At 36.9% G+C, this 20742-nt stretch overlaps 1 protein-coding gene across 1 annotated transcript in view; it reads left to right on the top strand.

Moving 5' to 3' along the window:
• ADAMTS20 (ADAM metallopeptidase with thrombospondin type 1 motif 20) overlaps positions 1-20742 on the top strand; it is a 165952-nt gene that overhangs the window by 75155 nt on the left and 70055 nt on the right. Inside the window, exons 12-19 of the mRNA XM_037162336.2 lie at positions 4039-4184; positions 5397-5578; positions 5688-5824; positions 7838-7955; positions 10511-10606; positions 13087-13253; positions 13409-13538; positions 19523-19649. Of these exons, the coding sequence (XP_037018231.2) occupies positions 4039-4184; positions 5397-5578; positions 5688-5824; positions 7838-7955; positions 10511-10606; positions 13087-13253; positions 13409-13538; positions 19523-19649 (1103 nt within the window). The remainder of the gene's footprint in view (positions 1-4038; positions 4185-5396; positions 5579-5687; positions 5825-7837; positions 7956-10510; positions 10607-13086; positions 13254-13408; positions 13539-19522; positions 19650-20742) is intronic.

Genomic DNA, 20742 nt, shown 5'->3' with positions numbered 1-20742 from the left:
CTATATAGTATAAGCTTTTGGGGAGGGGAGTAGAGTAGGTCAAGCTTCTTTGGCTCAACATAATGTTTTTAAGTTTCATCCATATTACTGTATGCATCAGTACTTCATTCCTTTGTGATGTGGTATAATTCAACTGTACAAGTGCACCGTAATTTGTTTACTGAGTCTTTTGTTGATGGATATTTGGATCATTTCCAGGTTTTGGCTGTTACGAACAAAGCTGCTGTGAGCATCCTTGTACAGGTCTCCTTATGGGCATATGTTTGCATTTCTTTTAGGTAAATCCCTGGAGTAGAATTTCTGGGTCATAGGGCAGGTGTATGTTTAACTTCCCGAGAGAGTGCTAGACAATTTTCCAAAATATGTGTACCATTTTAGACTCCTGCCAAATATCTGAAAGTTCCAGTTGTCCTTCATTCCTTGCCAATTTTTGATATTGTGAGTGATTTAGCAAAATTTATTCTGGTGGCTGTAACATGGAATTTCACTGTGGTTTTAATTTGCATTTCCCTGATTATTACCAATCTTAAGCATCTTTTCATGTGATGATTATCCATTTGAATATCTCCCCAATGACATTATGGTAGGCATGGATTTGTCAGGATTCAGATAAATGTGACAAGTACTGAAACCTTCTTCAAAACCCATGTAGGTTGAAAGCAGTGGTGGTGTTTGGGGTAACTGCAGGTGGATCATAATAGGTATAAATTCCCCTTTATATTAATTGAAAGTAGTGAGCTCTTATATTGCATTAGCAATATCCTGTATTAAATGGATCTTTTACTCAATGGTGAACAGTATAACACTTTATCTTTTTCATGCTCTGATTTTTCATGCACATGTGCATGAGTGCATGGAGGGATTATTGAAATATTTCTGGAAGATGCCAACAAAATTGACATGTACCTAGTACATTCTATTCTAAGAATCTGTTTTTGTGCACTCCTAATGTGGCCTTCTTATGTCAAATGATTTGTTCCAGTGGAGGGCCCAGAGCACTTTTCCTTCTAATAAACTTGTCTATAGGATTTATTCATTCAAGGAAGATTTAATAAGGGCTGCTGCATGATTAGATCAACTCAAGAGATTTTGAGGGGGCAGGGTAGGAGTTTGATTTGGGGCTTCTATATTTGAAATGTTTATTAGACATTCAAATGAAGATGAGGAAGCAGTTGTCCATGTAATTTGTAGATCAAGAGAAAGATCTAAACTGGGAGTGATTATTGATAGAGAAGAATAGAGAGCCATGACCTGAGCCTGGCAACATTACAGTATTTATGTGATGGAGTACTACACAGCAGTAAAAAAAGAAAATCTTACCTATTGTGACAGCATGGATGAATCTGGAGAATATTATGCTAAGCAAAATAAACCAGTCAATGAAAGACAAATACTACATGGTCTCATTTATATGTGGAATCTAATGAACAAAATAAACGAATAAATAGAAGTGGAAGCATAAATACATAGAAAAGACTGACAGTGTCTAGAAGGGAGTAAGGATGGGGCACTGGGTGAAAGATAGTGAAGGGATTAACCAAAGGACACTTATGCATGACCCGTGGACACGGAAAATGTTATGGGGATTGACTGAAGGAAGAATGTGGGGTAGGTGGAAGGTGGGGCAAGGGAGACAAATTGGAAACAATTGTAATTGTATAAACAATAAAAAAGATAAACAAAAGAATTTGGAAAGAAGGAACAGCAAAAAAAAAACCCCTGTAAAGTAGTAATTATTAAAGAAGAAAGAAAACCAAGAGTATGGAGCCTTGGAAACCAAAAGAAAAATGATGAATCAAGAATAACCTATAGAGCATTATGCTAAGTGGGAACTAAGCCAGGCGGTGAAAGACAAATACCATATGATCTCACCTGTAAGTGGAAACTAATCAGCAAAACAAACAAGCCAAATATAACCAGACATTGAAATTAAGATCAAACTGACAGTGACCAGAGTGGGTAGAGGAGGATAACGGGGCAAAGAAGGGGAGGGGTCGTCAAGGAACATGTATAAAGGGGGAGGGGATGATTGAATGAGGGAGGTGTGGGTAGTAGCGAGGAGAGTATTGGGGGAGGAATGGGACAACTGTAATTGCAGAACAACAAAAATGGAAAAAGAGAATAATAAATAGCCCTATCATATATTTCTAAGTCGAGGAAAACAGACTGAGAACTGGCTATTGGTAATACACTGTGGATGGCTGCTGGAAACTTACACATGAACAGATTCATGGAGGTTGGGGTATAAAAGCTTGGCTACAGTGAGTTTATAAAAAAGTAGGCAGAGAGTTAGACAATGGACAAAAACAACCCTTTCAAGGAGAAGCAGGACAGCAGCTGGGGAGGAAAGTGAGATCTAAGAAAAGTTGTTGATTTCTGGTGGGAGAAACAAGAATATGCTTATATGTTGGCTAGAATATTCTAGTGGAGTATTTTTAAACTGTCTCTAGTAAAGGACCAGTCTTCTCCTTCTAAAAATTTGTTTTTTGGTATAAAATGATAAGTGATTAACTAGCAAAATGAAATAAAAGAAGACATCCAAAATGTAAGCCAGATTTTCTTATAGAAACACTGGCAGTTCCTCAAAAAATTAAAAATAAAATTATCATATGACCCAACAATACCACTTCTGGGGTATATATCCAAAAGAATGGAGAGCAAGGCCTTGAAGAGATATTTATATGCTCATGTTCATAGCAGCATTATTTACAGTGGCCAAGAGATGAAGCAACCCAACTGTCCATCAACAGATGAATGAGTAAACAAAATATGGTACATACATGCAAGAAATTATTTAGCCTCCTTTTAAATTCAACATATTGGCATGGCATTGGTTAATAAGATCCTATAGATCTCAAGTGTACAATTCTGTGACACATTATGTGTGTATTATATTGTGTGCCCACCACCTAGATTGTCTTTTTAAAAGAAGGAAATTCTGGCACATGCTCCGTGTGTGAACCTTGAAGACATTATGCTAAGTGAAATAAGCTAATCATAAAGACAGATACAGGATGAGTTCAGTTATATGACATATATCTAGAGTAGTCCAATTCACAGAAACCAAATAGAATGGTGGTTGCCAGGGGCTGGGAGGAGGGGAGGATAAGGAATTATTATTTTGTGGGTACACAGTTTTTGTTTGGGAAGATGAAGATTTCAGTTTGGACAGATGGTTGCACATTAACAGCATGAATGTACTTAATACCACCAAATTGTACACTTGAAAGTGGTTAAGGTGGTAAACTTCATGTTAACAATGAAAGTGAAAAATTTAAATATAAGCTAATCTTTAAATTATTACCTTTAGTAAACATAAAATTACTCTGTAAACTCTTACAAAAGCTTCTGAATGCTCACGGGGACAGTGGTGCTATAGGAGAGATGAGAGAATTGCTGAGTGACATTCTGAGTAATGAGAAGGCCTGTGCTTGGTACGTGGGTGGGTGGAGGGGTTGACCGTGGCTAGGATCCTGGAGTTTTCATGTGTACAAAGAGGCAGAAAGGCCAAGTACTGGGCAAAGACGCTGACCAGTGGGTAGCGTGGGCACTGGGAGATGGCAGCAGGTTCTTTAAGTTTCCATTTTCTTGGTGTAAATAAGAAACAAAATGATTATTGAGACTTTGGGTGAAATAGAGTAGAAAGTTAGCCAAGAGAGTGAGAAAAGGATAGATAACTGCACAAAAACAGCAAGCATGGACATATATTGTATTAATCCAATATTTGCTCCTTTGTAAAAAATCTTTATTTTACTAAATTTGTTTTCATGTGTGTAGGTCTTCCTTCCCCTAGAGAAACTAAGTCTCAAAGGCAAGGGGAATTTTTAATTCTTTTTGCACTTCATAGGTTTTCTTAGTTAACTCAGTAGATATACAGTAAATATTCAGAGCATGGTGCTAAATGTAATCACATCTGAAATAACATTTTGCTTTAAATTGTATACATTTCGTTCTATTGACATTCATGCTGCTATTGTAGTTATTGTGGTATTCTAATTAGATGTACATGAATCACTTCTTTTTGTGTTGTTTTTGTAGCATTGCCACCATGGCCTATGTGTAAACAAAGAAATGGAAACACGTCCTGTAGATGGTGAATGGGGACCATGGGGACCTTACAGTTCTTGTTCAAGAACATGTGGAGGTGGAATCAAAAGCACATCCAGACTCTGTAACCGCCCCGAGTATGTCTTTTTTATGTCACTGTAAATTAAGATTATCTCAAGGCACCAGAAACTAAACATCAGTTTCATTCACTTCTAAACTGGAGGTCAGTCTGTAAGTTTCTGAGATTCAGAAAACTTCGGAACACTTTAAGTCATATTACGTTATATCTTGGTAGATTCAGACCTTAAAAAAAAACTAAACAGTTTTTTTCAGACCTTAATTCTGAAATTACTTTTATAGTAATTTTTAGAATCTGAGTTAAGACACAGCCATTTTCCCCTGATTTATTGCATATTTGAGAAATAGCTATAAATAATGACAGTAGTGTAATGGTATTTTTACACTTAATTGTGTTTCTATCGAAAGCTACTTTTGCCTTTTAACTATGCTTTGTCTCTCCTGGTCAAAATATGTACTTTCATTACCAGGGTTTTTTTTTTTTTTTGGTAATTTGACAAGTCATATTTTCTGTCTTTGCTTCTTATGTTATAGATCCATCCATGTGTTTAGCATGAATAAGTACTGAAGCTTATCTCCGCTCAATATTATTTAAAAGAATTTAGAGATTCCATAAAGGTTTTTAAATGTTTCTATTGTTATATGATATATATATATATATGTAAGCAGTAATGACACGTTTTACTTAAAGTCTATTAATAAGAACTTTTAATGTAGAAATATGACATTCTAAATAAAATCTGAGTTCATTTGAATTTTAGAATAACTAAGTTATGCATTAAAAAATGCCGAGGAAAGTTATTTTCCAGCATAAATTGAAATAGAGATGGATGAATATGGTTTGATACCATGAAACTCTTTGAACTGAGTGATAAACAGGATAAATATGACAAAGACACATTCGTATTTCCATATTTCTTCTTTTATTTCACATGGTGTTATCTTTCTTTGTTATCACCTTTGGCTCACTGTCTCTTTTCCCCCAGAAAATGAACAAACCACTTTTTGAAGTTTTAAGATAAATTCCCATCATAGTTCCCTATTAGTTAGTTGAGGGATGGAGCAGGTACCATTTCCACCCTCCTGGCCACAGTGTCCACGGAGAGGGGTGTTTTTAGTTGATTAGCCATAGACTTGCTTAAACACCCTGCTGCATCTGTCCCATACGCAGCATTAGTGGGGCACCCTGGAAAGGAATGGAGCAGTTTTGGAAGTAAATGGCCGAAAGAATGTTGTACTGATGTGCTTTAAAATGTAATGAATTTGACTAGGCCAAGAAACGGAGGAAAGTACTGTGTGGGCCGCAGGATGAAATTTCGGTCATGTAACACTGATTCATGTCCAAAAGGCAAGCAAGATTTTCGAGAGAAGCAGTGCTCCGATTTCGATGGTAAACACTTCAACATCAATGGTCTTCCTCCTAACGTGAGATGGCTTCCAAAGTACAGCGGGAGTAAGTAGTCAGAATATTTTTGATGAGGGTATTGTCCAGAGACATAGGAATACACAATTGTTTTATTGCTCAACAAAAATTTGACTTTTGTGTGTGTGTGTGTGTGCAGTTGCCATAAAAGATCGCTGTAAACTCTATTGTCGGGTTGCTGGAACCACTAACTTCTACCAGCTGAAGGACAGGGTTGCCGATGGCACCCCTTGTGGAACTGAAACTAATGACATCTGCGTTCAAGGCCTGTGTCGGGTAAGTAGACTTATATTGAAGTGACATTCAGAAGATGGTTGTTTCCACTGTTTCACGATACTTCCTTGTGGATTCCTTTGGTGATTCTCATACTGTCTGCGGGAGTATCGTAGGAGACTGTTTATTGGGTGATCTTCAGCCATCAAGAGTAACTCATGAAGCATTAAGATAAGTGGGCCAGTTTTCTTTTGCAGTAACTCAAAATCAAGACAATGGATGAAGTCAACTTTCTGAAAAGATAATGTTAGGATGCAAGTGTTGTAAAACCTTTTGATCCTTCACGTGGACCTTCTGTAGTGACTTTTTTACCTGCTCTGTGCTAAAAGCAGTGATATCCTCCCTCCCTCTTTCCATTATCTTCTCTTACTTCTTGGGTACCTGTATCAAACATGTACTGAGTACCTACTAGGTGGTTAGATAAAAGGATGGAATAGAGTACTAACCTCCAAGGAGTTCACAGATTCGTGAGGGAGATAGGCAGATAGACAATTATAACGCGCTGCTATTGAGTCATCGGCAAGGTGGCTGGGGTTATTAAGGAAGGGGTGTCTTATTTATGGGGAGGTGGTTAAAGGCTTTGGAGACTGCTCCTGGAGTGTGTGAGGACTGAGTAGGATGAGTAGGTTTTAGAAAGGCGAGGAGGTGTAAGGGACCAGGGTTGGAAGTAGGGGCTAGCTGGTGGGTATTTTATGCGTTTTCTTGAAGTCCTTGGAGGTTCTTAGAAGGACTTGGATTGAGCAAGAGATGTAATTTAATTTTCATGGTAGAATGTTTAGAATGTGCTGAGGTAGGAGAAGACTGGAACTAGGTGGGCCATTTAACAAGATTCTTGGTGAGCAGCTGAGACCCCGAATTAAAGCACATACATTGCACCTGGTAATCTTAAAAACTGGTGATGAATTCGAAAACGAGGATAGTGAATGCTGTCTAAAGGATACAAATGTAATTTTATGAACTCATTCTTTTGGTTCCGTGGAACTTGCTAGGGCCAATTCTCCCAATAACCAAACATCCAATACCGGTTATCCAGGTGATAAAAGGTGTTGCCCACAAAGTACTAATAAGATGTTCAAAGGAACGTAAAGTAACACACACATTGGAATGCCTTAAATACTAGAAAAAGGGGGCTCGGCGGCCTGAAAAACTTGTTTCATCTACATTAATGGCAGAAAGTCATATAAAATTTAAAAAACACGATTCCCTGGACACATAGATGCATACTACTTTCAGAAAATACCCGGTTGAAATGTTAATTTTGGAAATATTTGCCCTGTGTGTAAAAATTTATGAGGTTTATAAAATATTATTAGTTTTCTGATTACTGAATTTGGAGGAGTACTCTGTAGAACTAAAGGTTATGGCAGAAGATACCGTCTGCACTTCGGGCTTTTAGACTCCTGAAGCAAACCATTTATTTTCACCTTTATGTATTTGTTCTTTTTCACAAACTTTATTGTAAATATTAATTTTGGAGAAATAAACTTTCAGTTGTACTCAGTTTATTTCCAGAGTTCTAATGTCATGAGTTAAAAAAAAGTCACGAAAGACCTCTTTTGGGAGGTATTTTAATGTGTTACTTACATAGTCATACTATTTGTCCCTTTTGAATTCATTACACTTCTTTAAAGAGTGGCTTTCAAATGATGGCTATAAGCATCACTGTCAGTGTTGGTTACTATGTGTATTCCTAGGCTTCGCCTACAAGGTTTTCAGTAAGAAAATCTGGGACTCTGACTTCCTAGGCACCTCCCTATGTGATTTTGATGCAGGAGGTATGTAGATGGCTCTCTGAAAAATACTGCTTTTTCAACCATGGGACAGGTGAAAATATTGGTATATAACAATGCTAGTAGATATTATGAAAAAAATCCTGCTCTTTCAAATTTTCTATTAATTAAACTTAAATATATTGGAACCTAATTTAAGTTCTTAACAAAAAGATCATTTTTATAAAGATCCGTGTTTATCATTAGTCATTTTTATAATATTAATTTTAATTTTTGTATTTTGAAGCAAGCTGGCTGTGATCATGTGTTAAACTCCAAGGCCAGGAAAGACAAATGTGGAGTGTGCGGTGGGGATAATTCATCATGCCGGACGATGGCAGGGGTCTTCAACAGTGCTCATTATGGTAGGCTGTGTATCTGTTTCTAGTTTTCCCTGTATTTTATATAATAATCGTGTATACAATGAAGGTATACTAGTCATGATTGTTACTGCTGTGCTACTCTAAACTCTTAGTTAAAAATGGTTGTTAAAATTTTTTTTTCTAAATATGAAAAATTAAGTCTTATACCAGATGTGTCCTTGAATTAATCAATTCACTGGCTCAAAGCAAATCCAATTTTTAAAATATATTAGGTGCCTTTATTAGAGTATATCCACTGCTGTTTGACAATGATGTTTGAACAGGCCCCCCAGTCACCGATGTGTTCTTACTGCTGTTCCTGTCATCTGTAATGCATATACTTATAACGTTTCCAGGAAACTTGCTTTGATGTATTTTTTCATCATCGGAACAAAATTTTTTGGTGTGACCTGTCCTATCTTGTTTCTTATTGAGGATATATTGAAAATGCTGATTGAAGGTACAGGATAAAACCATTAACTTAAATGTGGCTAGAAGCCCTAGCTGGTGTAGCTCAGTGGATTGATCATGGGCTGCAAACCAAAAGAGTCGCCAGTTCAATTCCCAGTCAGGGCACATGCCTGGGTTGCAGGCCAGGCCCACAGTGGGCGTCGTATGAGAGGCAACTGATCAATGTTTTTCTCACATACTGATGTTTCTCTCCCTTTCTTTTTCCTTCCCTTGCCCTCTGTCTAAAAAATAAATAAATAAAATCTTTTAAAAAATGTGGGTAGAGAATTATTATTACATTTGCTCTTCTAAGAAGGATCTGGATTACAGAGTTCATTGATATTTGGCCATGATTTAATTTTTCTTCACAATCGTTAGGAGAATACAGCAGGTATTTTCCATTCTAAAATTTTCTGGGAAGCATTTTTTTTCTTTTCTTGGTAATAAAAGCAGCTCTTTAAGATTTCCCTTGAAAAATAAAAATATGTTTTACAGTTCTGGTGTTCATTTTTTAACTACATTCACATGTGTCTGAGCATCATTGTTTAAGATGGTGTGAACTGCTTCAATTAAAACAGTATAATTTAAAACAAAATTTACATTTTTATTCATATTAAAAGTCTAGTACACTTTTCACTATGATGATGCTTATGAGTCTCAGTGACTAGATGATTTTATGTATTTTGTTAAGATTCATTTTTCTACAGGAGTCATACATATTCAATCCCTTTTTTATAACTAATGGCACACATTTATCAAAGGCGAGTCTGTATTCACTGAAAAACATTTTTTCCTTTAGAAAACCCTATGTGCCAAATTACTATTATATATTTAATCTTGCCAAATTGTACTATGGATTAAACTGTTTGAAAATGAAAAAAGACGTTAAATTCATCTGCAGGGTCATATAGCATTTATCACGCTACTGCCCCCTGGTGGTGGCCTTCGTCTTGTCACTTTTGCCATGTCTAGGAATTCCTTTCTTGAGAAACAATAGGAAAGACAAATAGTGAAGGTCATAGGAATATTGTATAGTTAAAAAAATCATGATTAAAGTTATTCTCAATTATTAAAATTACTGATACCTACAACCATATCATATAGTATCTACAGAATCCTCAGACCGTTTACCACCTTATATTTTAATGTGATGCCTTAAATATAAATGAGGCTACTCTAAAAACATGCAAGGTAATTTCATGTTACTGAGCTCTTTTAAACTTCCTCTTCTTAAATTCATTTCATATTTATCAAAGTTTAATATACAAGAAAAAATTCACCTCCTTTTATTCATCTATTAGAAGGAGGAAAAGGAAAAACTTAGAATTAATATCGCAAGAGCGACTGAGAATATTTGAACAACTATATAACATGAGTGTTTTTAGTGTAGTGAAAATTTTCCATTCTTCATATATGTTTAATGTAGTTTTCCTCATCTTTTGAGCAGTACCAGTGTTGGTGAATTTTCATTAAATAGAAATATTTTCATTTCTCTCAAGTAAATGCTTTGCTGTTCTCTGGAGAATTTGGTAGCAGACATAAAAATAATGTAAAATTTTGGAGGTAGTTATAGGGATTTCTGCTTCCACTAGAAACTAAAAGCTTAAGAAAAATATGTTTCTCATTAACTCACATTATTTTGCTGTTTACGAAGTCTCTGTGCACACATAGAGCAGTGACCAACTGTTTTGATGTCTGCTTGATTTGCGAATAGCATTTGGATTCCTGTATTTTTAAAAAACCTCGAAGAAATATCAAATGTAAAAGTAATAGTCAAATTTTCAAAAAGATATGAGTATAAAATATATCAGGAACTAACAGTAGTTTTATTCTCATCCTATATTCAGAATTTTAGAAATAAGAAAAATTAGGAAATGTGCTTTAAGGGTTCCAAACTCTGTACGTTTCTAGACGACAATCACTTTTTCCTCGATTCTTAGTAATTTGTATAAAGCATTGATTTAAAAATGAATAAGCACTGGCATCACTTATTAAAGAAAAAACAAAATTGTCTACACTATTGACATGTTTCCATCATCCAGAAGTAATAGCCTCTGGGACCTCTGTGTTTTGGGGGGAAAGTTAACGTGTATAAAATTGTATTGCAGGTTATAATGTTGTTGTAAAGATTCCCTCAGGAGCAACAAACATTGACATTCTTCAGCACAGCTATTCTGGAAAACCAGAAGATGACAATTACCTCGGTAAACACTTCTAGTAAACAGCACCAATGTGTGGTTCGTGTGTGATTTCATGGAGGTCTGTGGTTGATGTAAATTCTTGGAAGGCAAGGAGAAGCCTTTCAGCAACGTGCAACTTCAGTGCATACTGAACTCGGGTCATCTGACTCCCGATGCGTGTTTTCTTCTGAGCCATATTCTGTCTCCTGTTTGAAAACTATGGAACCAAATTCTGAAAAGGGAATTGGAGTTTATTCCCATGAGAGTGTTTCAGATAACCAAAGGTTACAGTTAGTTAAAGTTGCATGTGTATTTAGAACAAATCTTCTATCTTTTACTCTAAAATTAATTAGAGACTTCTTTCGGGTTAGATGTTTTAAAGAACTTTCTTAATTTTTTTTACCATGTAGCAAATGTATTTAGAGTTTTTTAAAAGCTTTTTTTGTTAAAGACAGAAAAAGAACTATAGATTCATGCTTTTATACCTTAATGAATATAGCCATAGCATACAGGGTAGGGCAAAGGTAGGTTTAAAGCTGTGCATATGCAAAACACAGAATTGATCTTGCATTAGTATTTATTAATTACTGTGTTTCCCATACAAAGAACTGCAAACCTACTTTTGGCCCACTTTATAATGTCTTTTAGCTACTTGTAAAGTTAAAGTTCATTTATTTATATTTACAAATTAGCTTTTAGGTTTAAGAAATTTCTCTTAAGCCTGAAGATGAAGAGAATGTTTTACAAACCTCCTCATTCTGCCTGAATAATACTTTGATATTGACCTATGTATAATTCCCTACAGTTTCGCTAGAGTGTGTGGTATTCCCCAGAATTTCCCCAATATTTCGCTAGAGTGTGTAGTATAGGGCTGAAATCAAAAGTACCTGCTTCACATTAACAAAATGCGAAATATTGGCTCAAATAATCAATGCTTGCAACTGAGGGTTTGAATCTTTAATGAACAGTTCATCTCGGGGATTACATTTGGTATTATAAAGTCAAATGTGAAGGGAACAGCTGTTTAATGGATGCAGGATTTTTTTTGGGGGGGGTGATGAAAAAGTTTTAGAACTGGATGGAAAAGGTGATTAGAAAACCCACTGAATGCCATTGAATCGTTCACTCTAAAATGGTTAACTTCGTTATGTAAATTTCACCTCCATAAAAAGGCAAAGAATTCAAATTCTTAGAGAAAGTCAAATGTAAATATTTTGATTATCCTTTTACATTTAGTTAATGTCTTTCCTAGGTTCCAAATGTAGATATTTGTATCTTCTTAGGAATGGAAAACACATTCTGCCCAAGTTCTAATTTTTAAATCAGAGATGCTCACCAATAAAATATCAAAATACCCAGTAAGAAAACCACTATTGACAATATCAAAATCTAAATTAAAATGAGCAAAATAAACACGAAATCATTCAAAGGGATTTATAAAACATACTTATGAAATTTGCTTTGGTAACTAAGAGTAATAAAATATATACAGGTTTTCTCCATAAAGTTGTGTTTATTTCCCTTAGTTTTAATACAACTGATACTCCCTTAAATAGACCTATGCACTTTTGATAAAATGCAGATTTATATAGAGGAATTTATCCTTTGTAGGATACATGTAGAACTTTATTGGTCCTTCATGAATTCAGTGTAATATTACATAAAGGTGGTCATAATTGTCCATACAGACACCAAACTATCAAACTAATTTGGCAGTAATTACTTCAGGGTTGCATTTTCAAGGGGTGTAGCCATAGGTAACTTGTGTGCCCTGGGTGGGGTTCCCTGGAAGACCAAACACGCGCTTTCCAAACAGGTTGTTGTTCCACTGAGAAGTATATTAGAAAAGCGAGCAAAAAGTATTTGACTAATATGGGGTTTCTATTAGTGTAAAATTTAAAATACTATTTATCCTCTTGAAAATTAAAAAAGCGCAGTGCTTTGCAATTTATCCACAGTAATAGGATGTTTCTCCGTGGAAGAGATCCAGACATTTATATAGAGAGTCATGTAGTCATTGCATGCCTTTGCAAACACTGACCCTAGACTTTAACAGTTTTTATTATTTTTTGACCTTAGAACTGTAACGCTTTGTACATTCTTTTGTAAGATAAGTATAAGTGGAATATCGCCCCGGTCTAGCTGCTCTTTCTGTCCTTGCCACTGAGGAGCAGGTCTGTTGTAGCTGATGTGTCGCTGTGTCCCCGACTTCCTCCTGTTTTCTCACTTCCTCCGTGTCTCCCAAAGCTGCTGTCTTGGGAGGGAGACACCCACCTCATACAGAAAAGTGCAGGGTGAATTTATTTTAGTATCTTTGGCTGATATCCTGAAGTTTCCCTACTTAGGGGTTATATACCACATTATAGCAAAATAAAGTTTATTGTCTCAATACAAAGTTACATTTACATTCTTAATATCAAAAAGGGCTTTGAATCTTAAAAGTTAAAAACGGTTTCTGTGCTGGCGACTGGTTTTCTTGTTTCACGAGTCCCTTTCTTTTACAGCATTATCTGACACTCAGGGGAACTTTCTTTTGAATGGAAATTTTGTTGTAAGTAAGGCAAAAAAAGAAATCAATGTACACGGAGCTATTTTTGAATACAGTGGTTCAAACAACTCTGTTGAAAGAATTAACAGTACTGATCGGCTGGAAGAAGAGCTTGTTTTGCAGGTAAGTGCTCAGAAGTTCTTAGTAAGACTTAGGTTTAATCATATTAGTAAACTGTTATGGTTACTGGCTTTGCATTATTATTAAATATATAATGATATCTTGCCAGGCTGTATCTTCTATGAATTAATTGTATGCTCCTTTGTATTTTTATTGAGGTTTTGTGCGTGGGTAATTTATACAACCCTGATGTACGTTATTCCTTCAATGTCCCTGTGGAAGAGAAGAAGGACCTGTTCACGTGGGATCCACACGGACCCTGGCAGGACTGCACCAGAATGTGTCAAGGTAGTCTGGTGTCAAAGACACTGCAGTTTGTGCATGCGGGAATAATTGGGGGTACCCACTGTCGGCAGCATTATCCCCACTGGCCACGCACATGTACACCACATACACTGTACCGCTTTCCTGTCCTTTCTCCCCTTCCTCCTTTTCTCCCCTCTCATTCTTTCTCTTTCTTATATGTAACAGCCTCATTTATCTTTACCCATTTCAACATTCTGCATTACTGCCTCTTCCCTTTCTTTTCACGCTTTCTTCCTCACAGTCACAGAAAGTGTCTCTAACTGGGATACTGTGTCCCAGTGAAATAATGACTCCCCTCTGCACGTTTCCCTAGCGACCTGTCTCCTCCTAGTGTCGAAGGACCAAACATCCTTTCATTGTCCTTCTGTGGCCACAAGAGATGCATATTTGTACTGATGGCATGAATTACTGAAAGAGGCATAGTGGGAAATGAAAAGTTTACAGTAGGGAAAGAAAATGAAAAGACTGGAGTCTTTAATGGCCTGTAATTATGGATATTTAATTGTATAATACTCTTTGTTCATATCAGTAAACATTTATTGAGGGACTACTTTGCTTCAGGTTATTAATAAGGCCTTCCATTCTGAATTCAAGTTTTAAAGTCTAGCAGATGAAACAGAGTCTGAGTAGACCACCTTAATTTTTAATGACAAATGCAGTTCTTTGAGCAGACACAGAGGGGACCACCAAAAACGTAGAGGGAACCATTTGTGAGGAGATTAAATCTGAAGATACAGGGAAGTTTGTATAGAACGGAAAAGCAGTTCCCATGGGGAGCAGAGAAGAGGTTTGGGAATTAGGGGAGCAGTGGGTCAGAGGAGAGGATGCTACCAAGAACAATGTGGAAATGAGCTGTGAGCATGTGGGTGGCCAGAATCAGGGACCACAGAGGAAGGGAATGTGAGAGACAGTCTAACCAATTGACCTCAAGGTGCCAAGAAAACTGTGGTGTCCCATTCAGAAGAGGCACAGACTTGGTTGTGTGGTTCTGGTACAATGACATCCAGAATGATTGTGTGAGAAGCAGGGGTTCTGTTTGGGTAAGTGGGATAATGAGGTGGATGGTTCAAGGCCAACTGGGATAAATGCTGGGAGTAGGAACAAAGGCTTTGCTAACACAGGAGGAAAAGGAGTGCATTTTCACAGGAAGACCTGGATATACTTTACTGGAAAGAATGGAGGTTTGGGGAGCTGGGGCCAGCTTTTGAGGACGGAGTAGGTAAGCAGGTCTGTGGCAGTGGATGTGGAAAGCTGGGAACATATCCATGGGACAGGGGAATGAAGGCACATTCTGAATGTGGAGAACACGCCAAGCAAAGAACAGCAAGATGCAAAATGGAGGTTGGGACAAGACATGGTGAGATGGTTGGGAGTCTGAAGCAGGAGAGGTCTCTCAACAACTGTGTGCACGGCAGAGGGATCCATTAATTCTATTGCTACACGGTGGTACTGTGATTAATATCCTCTTTGTGTGTGTAAAGTTTCTCTAAAGTTAGTTTCTCTAAAGTTAAACTTCCTCAGTTTTATTTAGTTACTTTTTCTATATTGAAAGTTATCATTCCTCAAACTTTTGGTGAGACCTATGAATTTTGTCTGTGGTTTAATCAGTTGAAGTTTTTCTTCATCTACTGCTACCACGTCCCTCTTTCTCCTGCTCTGATTAATGTTGCTTTTCTATACCTGTTACATGGCTGTCATCTTGTGCTTTCCTTTCATTATTATCTAAGGAAATCTGTTCAAGTTTCTTTTCTGTTGAATTTCCTGTTTCCTAAATCCCATGAATTTCTATTTTTAAAATTTATTCCCTCCATTGGGTGGACTATATCCCCCAATATTTTCCTGGTAAAAAAAGGTAGTTTTTTAAAACTTTTTCTATCTGAAAATGGAATTATTCTATTTCACACCTGATTGATAGTTTGGCTAGTATAAAATTCTAAGTTAGATTATTTTGCTTCACAATTCTGAAAGCCTTGTTTTCTGATTTCCTGTGACACTTTTTGTTCAAGTGTTGTGGACTGTCTCTTTAAATCCTAGTGGTTGTGAAACGTCAGGACAATGTGCCTCCATGTGGGTATGTCTTCCATCTGGTTTCCTAGGTTATTAGGATGCTAATCCAATTTGGAAACGCCATTTGACTTGAGAAAATTTATCACATCATTTCTTTGATAATTTTTTTCACATTAAATTTCTCTTTGATCTTTCCAAAATTTGTATTATTTGGATATTTGATCTCCTGGATTGATCACTATTTTCTCATTTCTGTTCCTTACATTGTTTTCTTTCTTTTCTTTTTTTTTTTTTTTTTTGGCTTAACCCTATGCTTTTAAAAAGTTACTGTATTTTTTCCATTACCATTTATCCTGCTTATGCCCCTTGCTGCCCCATAGTCATCACACTGTCGTCCATCCGTGATTCCTTTTTTCTTTTTGTTCCATCCCTCCACCCCCTAAACTTTGCCCCCAGAGCTGTCAGCCTGCTCACTATCTATGAGTCTGTCTGTTTTGCTTGTTAGTTCAGTGTGTTCATTAGATTCCACACATGAGTGAGATCATACGGTATTTGTCTTTCTCTGACTGACTTATTTCACTTAGTATAATGCTCTCCAGGTCCATCTATGTTGTTGCAAATGTTAACACTTTCTTTTTTATGGCCAAACAGTATTCCATTGTGTAACTGTCCCATAGTCGTTTTACCCACTCATCTACTGATGGATACTCAGGCTGCTTCCGTATCTTGATCATGAATAACACTGTAGTGAACATAGGCATGCTTATGTTCTTTTGAACTACTGTTTTGGGTTTCTTTGGATAAATTCCCAGAAGTGGGATCACTGGGTCAAAAGGCAGATCCCTTTTTAATTTTTCTGAGGTATCTCCATACTGCTTTCCACAGTGGCTGCACCAGCCTGCATTCCCACCAACAATGTAAAAGGGTTCCCCTTTTTCCATATCCTTGCCAGCATACAAGAATAAGTTCAAAATGGATCAAAGACTTAAAAGTTAAACCTGAAACCATCAAAATCTCAGAAGGAAACATAGGCAGTAAAATATTGCATATTGCTTATAGAAATATTTTATTGGATATATCTTCTCTGGCAAGGGAAACAAAAGAAAATAAACAAATGAGACTACATCAAACTAAAAAGTTATTGCACTGCAAAGGAGACCATCAATAAAATAAAAAGACAACCAATGCAATGGGAGAACATATTTGCCTATATATCGATAAGGAGTTAATATCCAAAATTTATAAAGAACTTATAAAACTCAAGACCAAAAAACCATGCACACACACAAAAATACACAATAAAGAAATGGGCAAAGCACCTGAATAGACACTTTTCCCAAGAGGACATACAGATAGCCAATAGACATGTGAAAGGATGTTCAATGTCACTAATCTTCAGAGAAATGCAAATTAAAACCACAATGAGATATCACCTCACACAGGTCAGAATGGCTATCATCAGTAAATCAACTTACATTGTTTTCTTAATATCTCTTCTCACAAACCTTGCTTTTGTTTCATGGATGTAATATCTATGTCTGTGCGAGTATTAATCATAGCTTGTAAGTTGTTTTCTGCTTCCTGACATACCTGTTTCACTTTAGTTCTGCTTTGTTTTTATTTTGGCCTCTCTTGTGCTAGTAGTTTTCCTAAAATGTCTGCTGATCCTTTCCCACTTTTTCATATTTATGACTAAAATGCTGAAAATCCTGTGTTGGTCATACAAGTCAACAAGGGGCCTCACTATCCAGTAATTGGATTGCTAAGTAGCCTTTTTCATGTATCATTGGGGGAGAAGCCCCAAAGGTCATTGTCAGTTGTTCTTTTCTCTTGGGCTGAAGAGACTTCCAAGAGGGGAATTGTCCCATCTTCTGAAGATCAATGAGAGGGCCAGGGAACCATATAAATTGGCCTGGAGCTAGAGGGACATGAAGAGTCCAGTGGGCCTGGATCTCATCATTCAGTACGAAGACTTTTACTTGACCCCCCATCTTCAGTGCAGTACTTCCTCAGCTTCTGTGTCTATGTCCTCAAGTTCACCTTCTGGGGAGCTGTGTTAGCCTCTGGGCGCATGTGGTTATCCACTGAAACGTGCTATCTATGAAATGTACAATTGATTTTGAAGACTTAGTATGTAAAAAGAATATAAAATATCTCATCAATAATTTTGATGTAAATATATTATTAACAACAATATATTGTAAAACATATCAATACTGATATGTTGAAGTGATCATCTTTGGACATTTAGAGGCAAATATAAATATATGAATCTCTCCAATATCTTTTTGCTTTATTGTTGTGAGTACTAGAAAATGTGGCATTGCTTATGTGGCTCACCTGTTTTTATTGGCCAGTGCTGCTTCCAGCCAGAAGGGTGGGAGTCTAACCATCCTTTGTAGACGTGTTCAATCAGTTCTGCATTTTTCCAGGCCTACCCCTCACACAGTCACCTCCTCAGAGGAACTGGTGTTTTTGACTCCTGGGCTTCTCTTGGATCCTATCACATGAATAGTTTGGTTTTTTTTTCACTTTGCCCCTCCACACAGGCTTAAGTTTCAGCTTTCTTGGCTTTGTTAAACAGTTGTTTCCATCCGCTTTACATATTCAGAATTTCCTTTTCTTGCCTACTGCGTTTTCTTTTGTGTTCATTGTGTTCTTTTATGTTTATGCCTTGTTAGTCTTCCCATATACTTATTTCATGCATTTAGGAAGGACCAGAGATGAATGTGTATGTTTACATTTAGCTGTCTGGGATTTTTAACCTTGAACTTTGATAATACAGAAATTGGATTAGGTCACTGACTGATTGAACTCTTTCCTGTTTCCCCATTGCAGAAAGTGGCAAGTTTAATCGGCTCTGACCTGTTATAACCACTTGTCTCAGTTTTTGCTGGGGTTATACAGCGTACAAACCCTGCCAGATCCCAGTAGTGTAAATAACACAGGTGTATTTCTTGCTCCTGTTATGTTTTGGTTGTTTGTCTATGACTCTTCTTTATGTGTGACTTTATTTTTTTAGAGCAGTTTTAGGCCTAAAGAAAAATTGAGCAGAAAGTACAGATATTTCCTGTAATCTCCCTTCTTCCACTCTCCACTCTTATCTCCATTATTAACATCTTGGATTGTTGTATCATTGTTACAATTGATGTGTTATTATTAACTAAAGTCCATTGTTTACACTAGAGTTCACTGTTTGTTGTACAGTCTAAGGTTTTGGCAAGTGTATGATGACATGTACCCACTGTAACAGTATCATACAGAATTCTTTCTCTGTACAAAAAATCCCTCCCTCCATCCCCCCAGAACCTGTGACAGCCACTGATCTTCCTGCTGTTTGCCCATGCCTTTTTCATTCATGACTCTAAGCTGAAAGATCAGTGCCCCTGGGAAAGGTGGTCTTGGAGATGAGGGAAGGGAAACAGCTGGCAGAGACAAGCAGTGGCTTTTAGAGCTTCTGCCTGGACCTGGAATAGGTCACATCCCCCTTCTGGGTTGGCATGTCAGTGGGCAGGGATGTATACTCCTCCCACAGGAAGTTACCGTAATGTTGCAGCAAATGCAGATGTGCAGTCCTCTTACAGGAAACAGGGAACGAATAATGGGAGTACAATTACACAGTGTACCATACAGTGTCAGCGCCCACCCTGGCCACTCAGTTCTCCTCTAACAACCACTCTATCCAGCTATAATAAATGTCTGTCTACTCCATCCATACCTGTCCCACTTTTCTATGTCTCTTCACTAAGCAAAGCCCTCACTATTTCAGGACTGAGCTTATTATAGAAAGTTGTTCCCGATGAGAGAGTAACACACTAGTCTATCCTATATGCAGCACTGGATTTTTTTGCTTTTTCAGCAGAATCCTTTAGGCTATTAGCAGAATTAAATATTCATGGAACATTTACTTATATACATTTTTCTTTTTCTTTTAAAATTTTCATTTGACTTTGGCCAAGGTCTCCACAGAAGAAAAATTACCTGCATACGTAAGACTGATCTTATGGTGGTGTCCGATCAAAGATGTGACCACCTACCCCTCCCATTGTTCGTGACTGAAAGGTGCAATACTGACTGTGAACTGAGGTAAAGAGAAATCATGTAAACAGATTAAAGTCAATAATGAGATAAGATGCAAAGCCTCTAGTGCAATGCCTGGCATGGAATGTACATGTGACTAATGTCTACCCTCTGTCCCTGCCATTAAGAAATTTCAGGCTCACAAACTTATGAAACTCAGCAGTCGGTTTGAATTTTTGTTCATAGTATTTGCTGGACACGAGTATAGGGGTCTCAGTATTTTGAGTAGGAAATAGAAACAAAATTATATGTTAAATATATGCAGGTAAACTCTAATCTGAAAATGTGTGGTTTAAAAATCTGAAACAATAAATTCTGTAGCACGATTCTGTAATTCCCATTTAACTGATGAACCAGTAAGCTTTTAAAGTTTGAGGATTAGAGAATTAATAGATAGAAACATCAACTTTATCAGCATTGTGTTCGTTATACATTAAGGAACATGACCTAAATCATAGCAGGGAAGCTTGCACTTCTAACTTGGATTTCTTGTCATTAGGGTTTGTGTGTATGTGATTAGTCTTAAGAGTGAAGCTAAGAACAATAACCCATCTGGCAGGTGATGATTAACATCAAGGATGGTCAGAACCTCCTTCAACCACAAAGGATGGAAATTTTATATATATTTGTGATGATGGTTGAAGATATATAGAGAAGTGCTAGTGGTAGAACTGCCTGTATAAGTTGCATCACTGCACTGTAGTCGAGTGAAGCACAGTGAAATCCTTGAGATACTTGGGGATGGAAATAAACCCCCTGAATTCTGTGCTTTGTTATGCCCATACACTACTATTGCATGATTGGTTTCTGGACTGTAAGTGGGTTAATTTGGCAAAAACTAGCTGATTTTATTTGTGGGAAAAATGTTTTCCCTACAAATGTGTCTAAAAACAGATCACAGGAATAAATAAGGAAATGTGATATGCTCTATAAAACCCTGGTTTACCAACTTTTAAAAGTTTTATGTATGCAGTCAGATTCTTAGCATCCCTGATCATAACTATAGAGGGAGACACTACCTGATTACAAGTCAAATATATTCAGACTGAATTATCCAATTATTGCCACGAGAATATCGAGTAATCTTGATCTAAACCAG

Source organism: Artibeus jamaicensis, unplaced genomic scaffold, assembly GCF_021234435.1.
Source record: "Artibeus jamaicensis isolate MK-2021 breed Jamaican fruit bat unplaced genomic scaffold, CSHL_Jam_final contig_233, whole genome shotgun sequence".
NCBI classification, from domain to species: Eukaryota; Metazoa; Chordata; class Mammalia; order Chiroptera; family Phyllostomidae; genus Artibeus; species Artibeus jamaicensis.
Note: the sequence above shows the minus strand (reverse complement) of the source record. Positions and strands in the feature narration are given on the sequence as shown.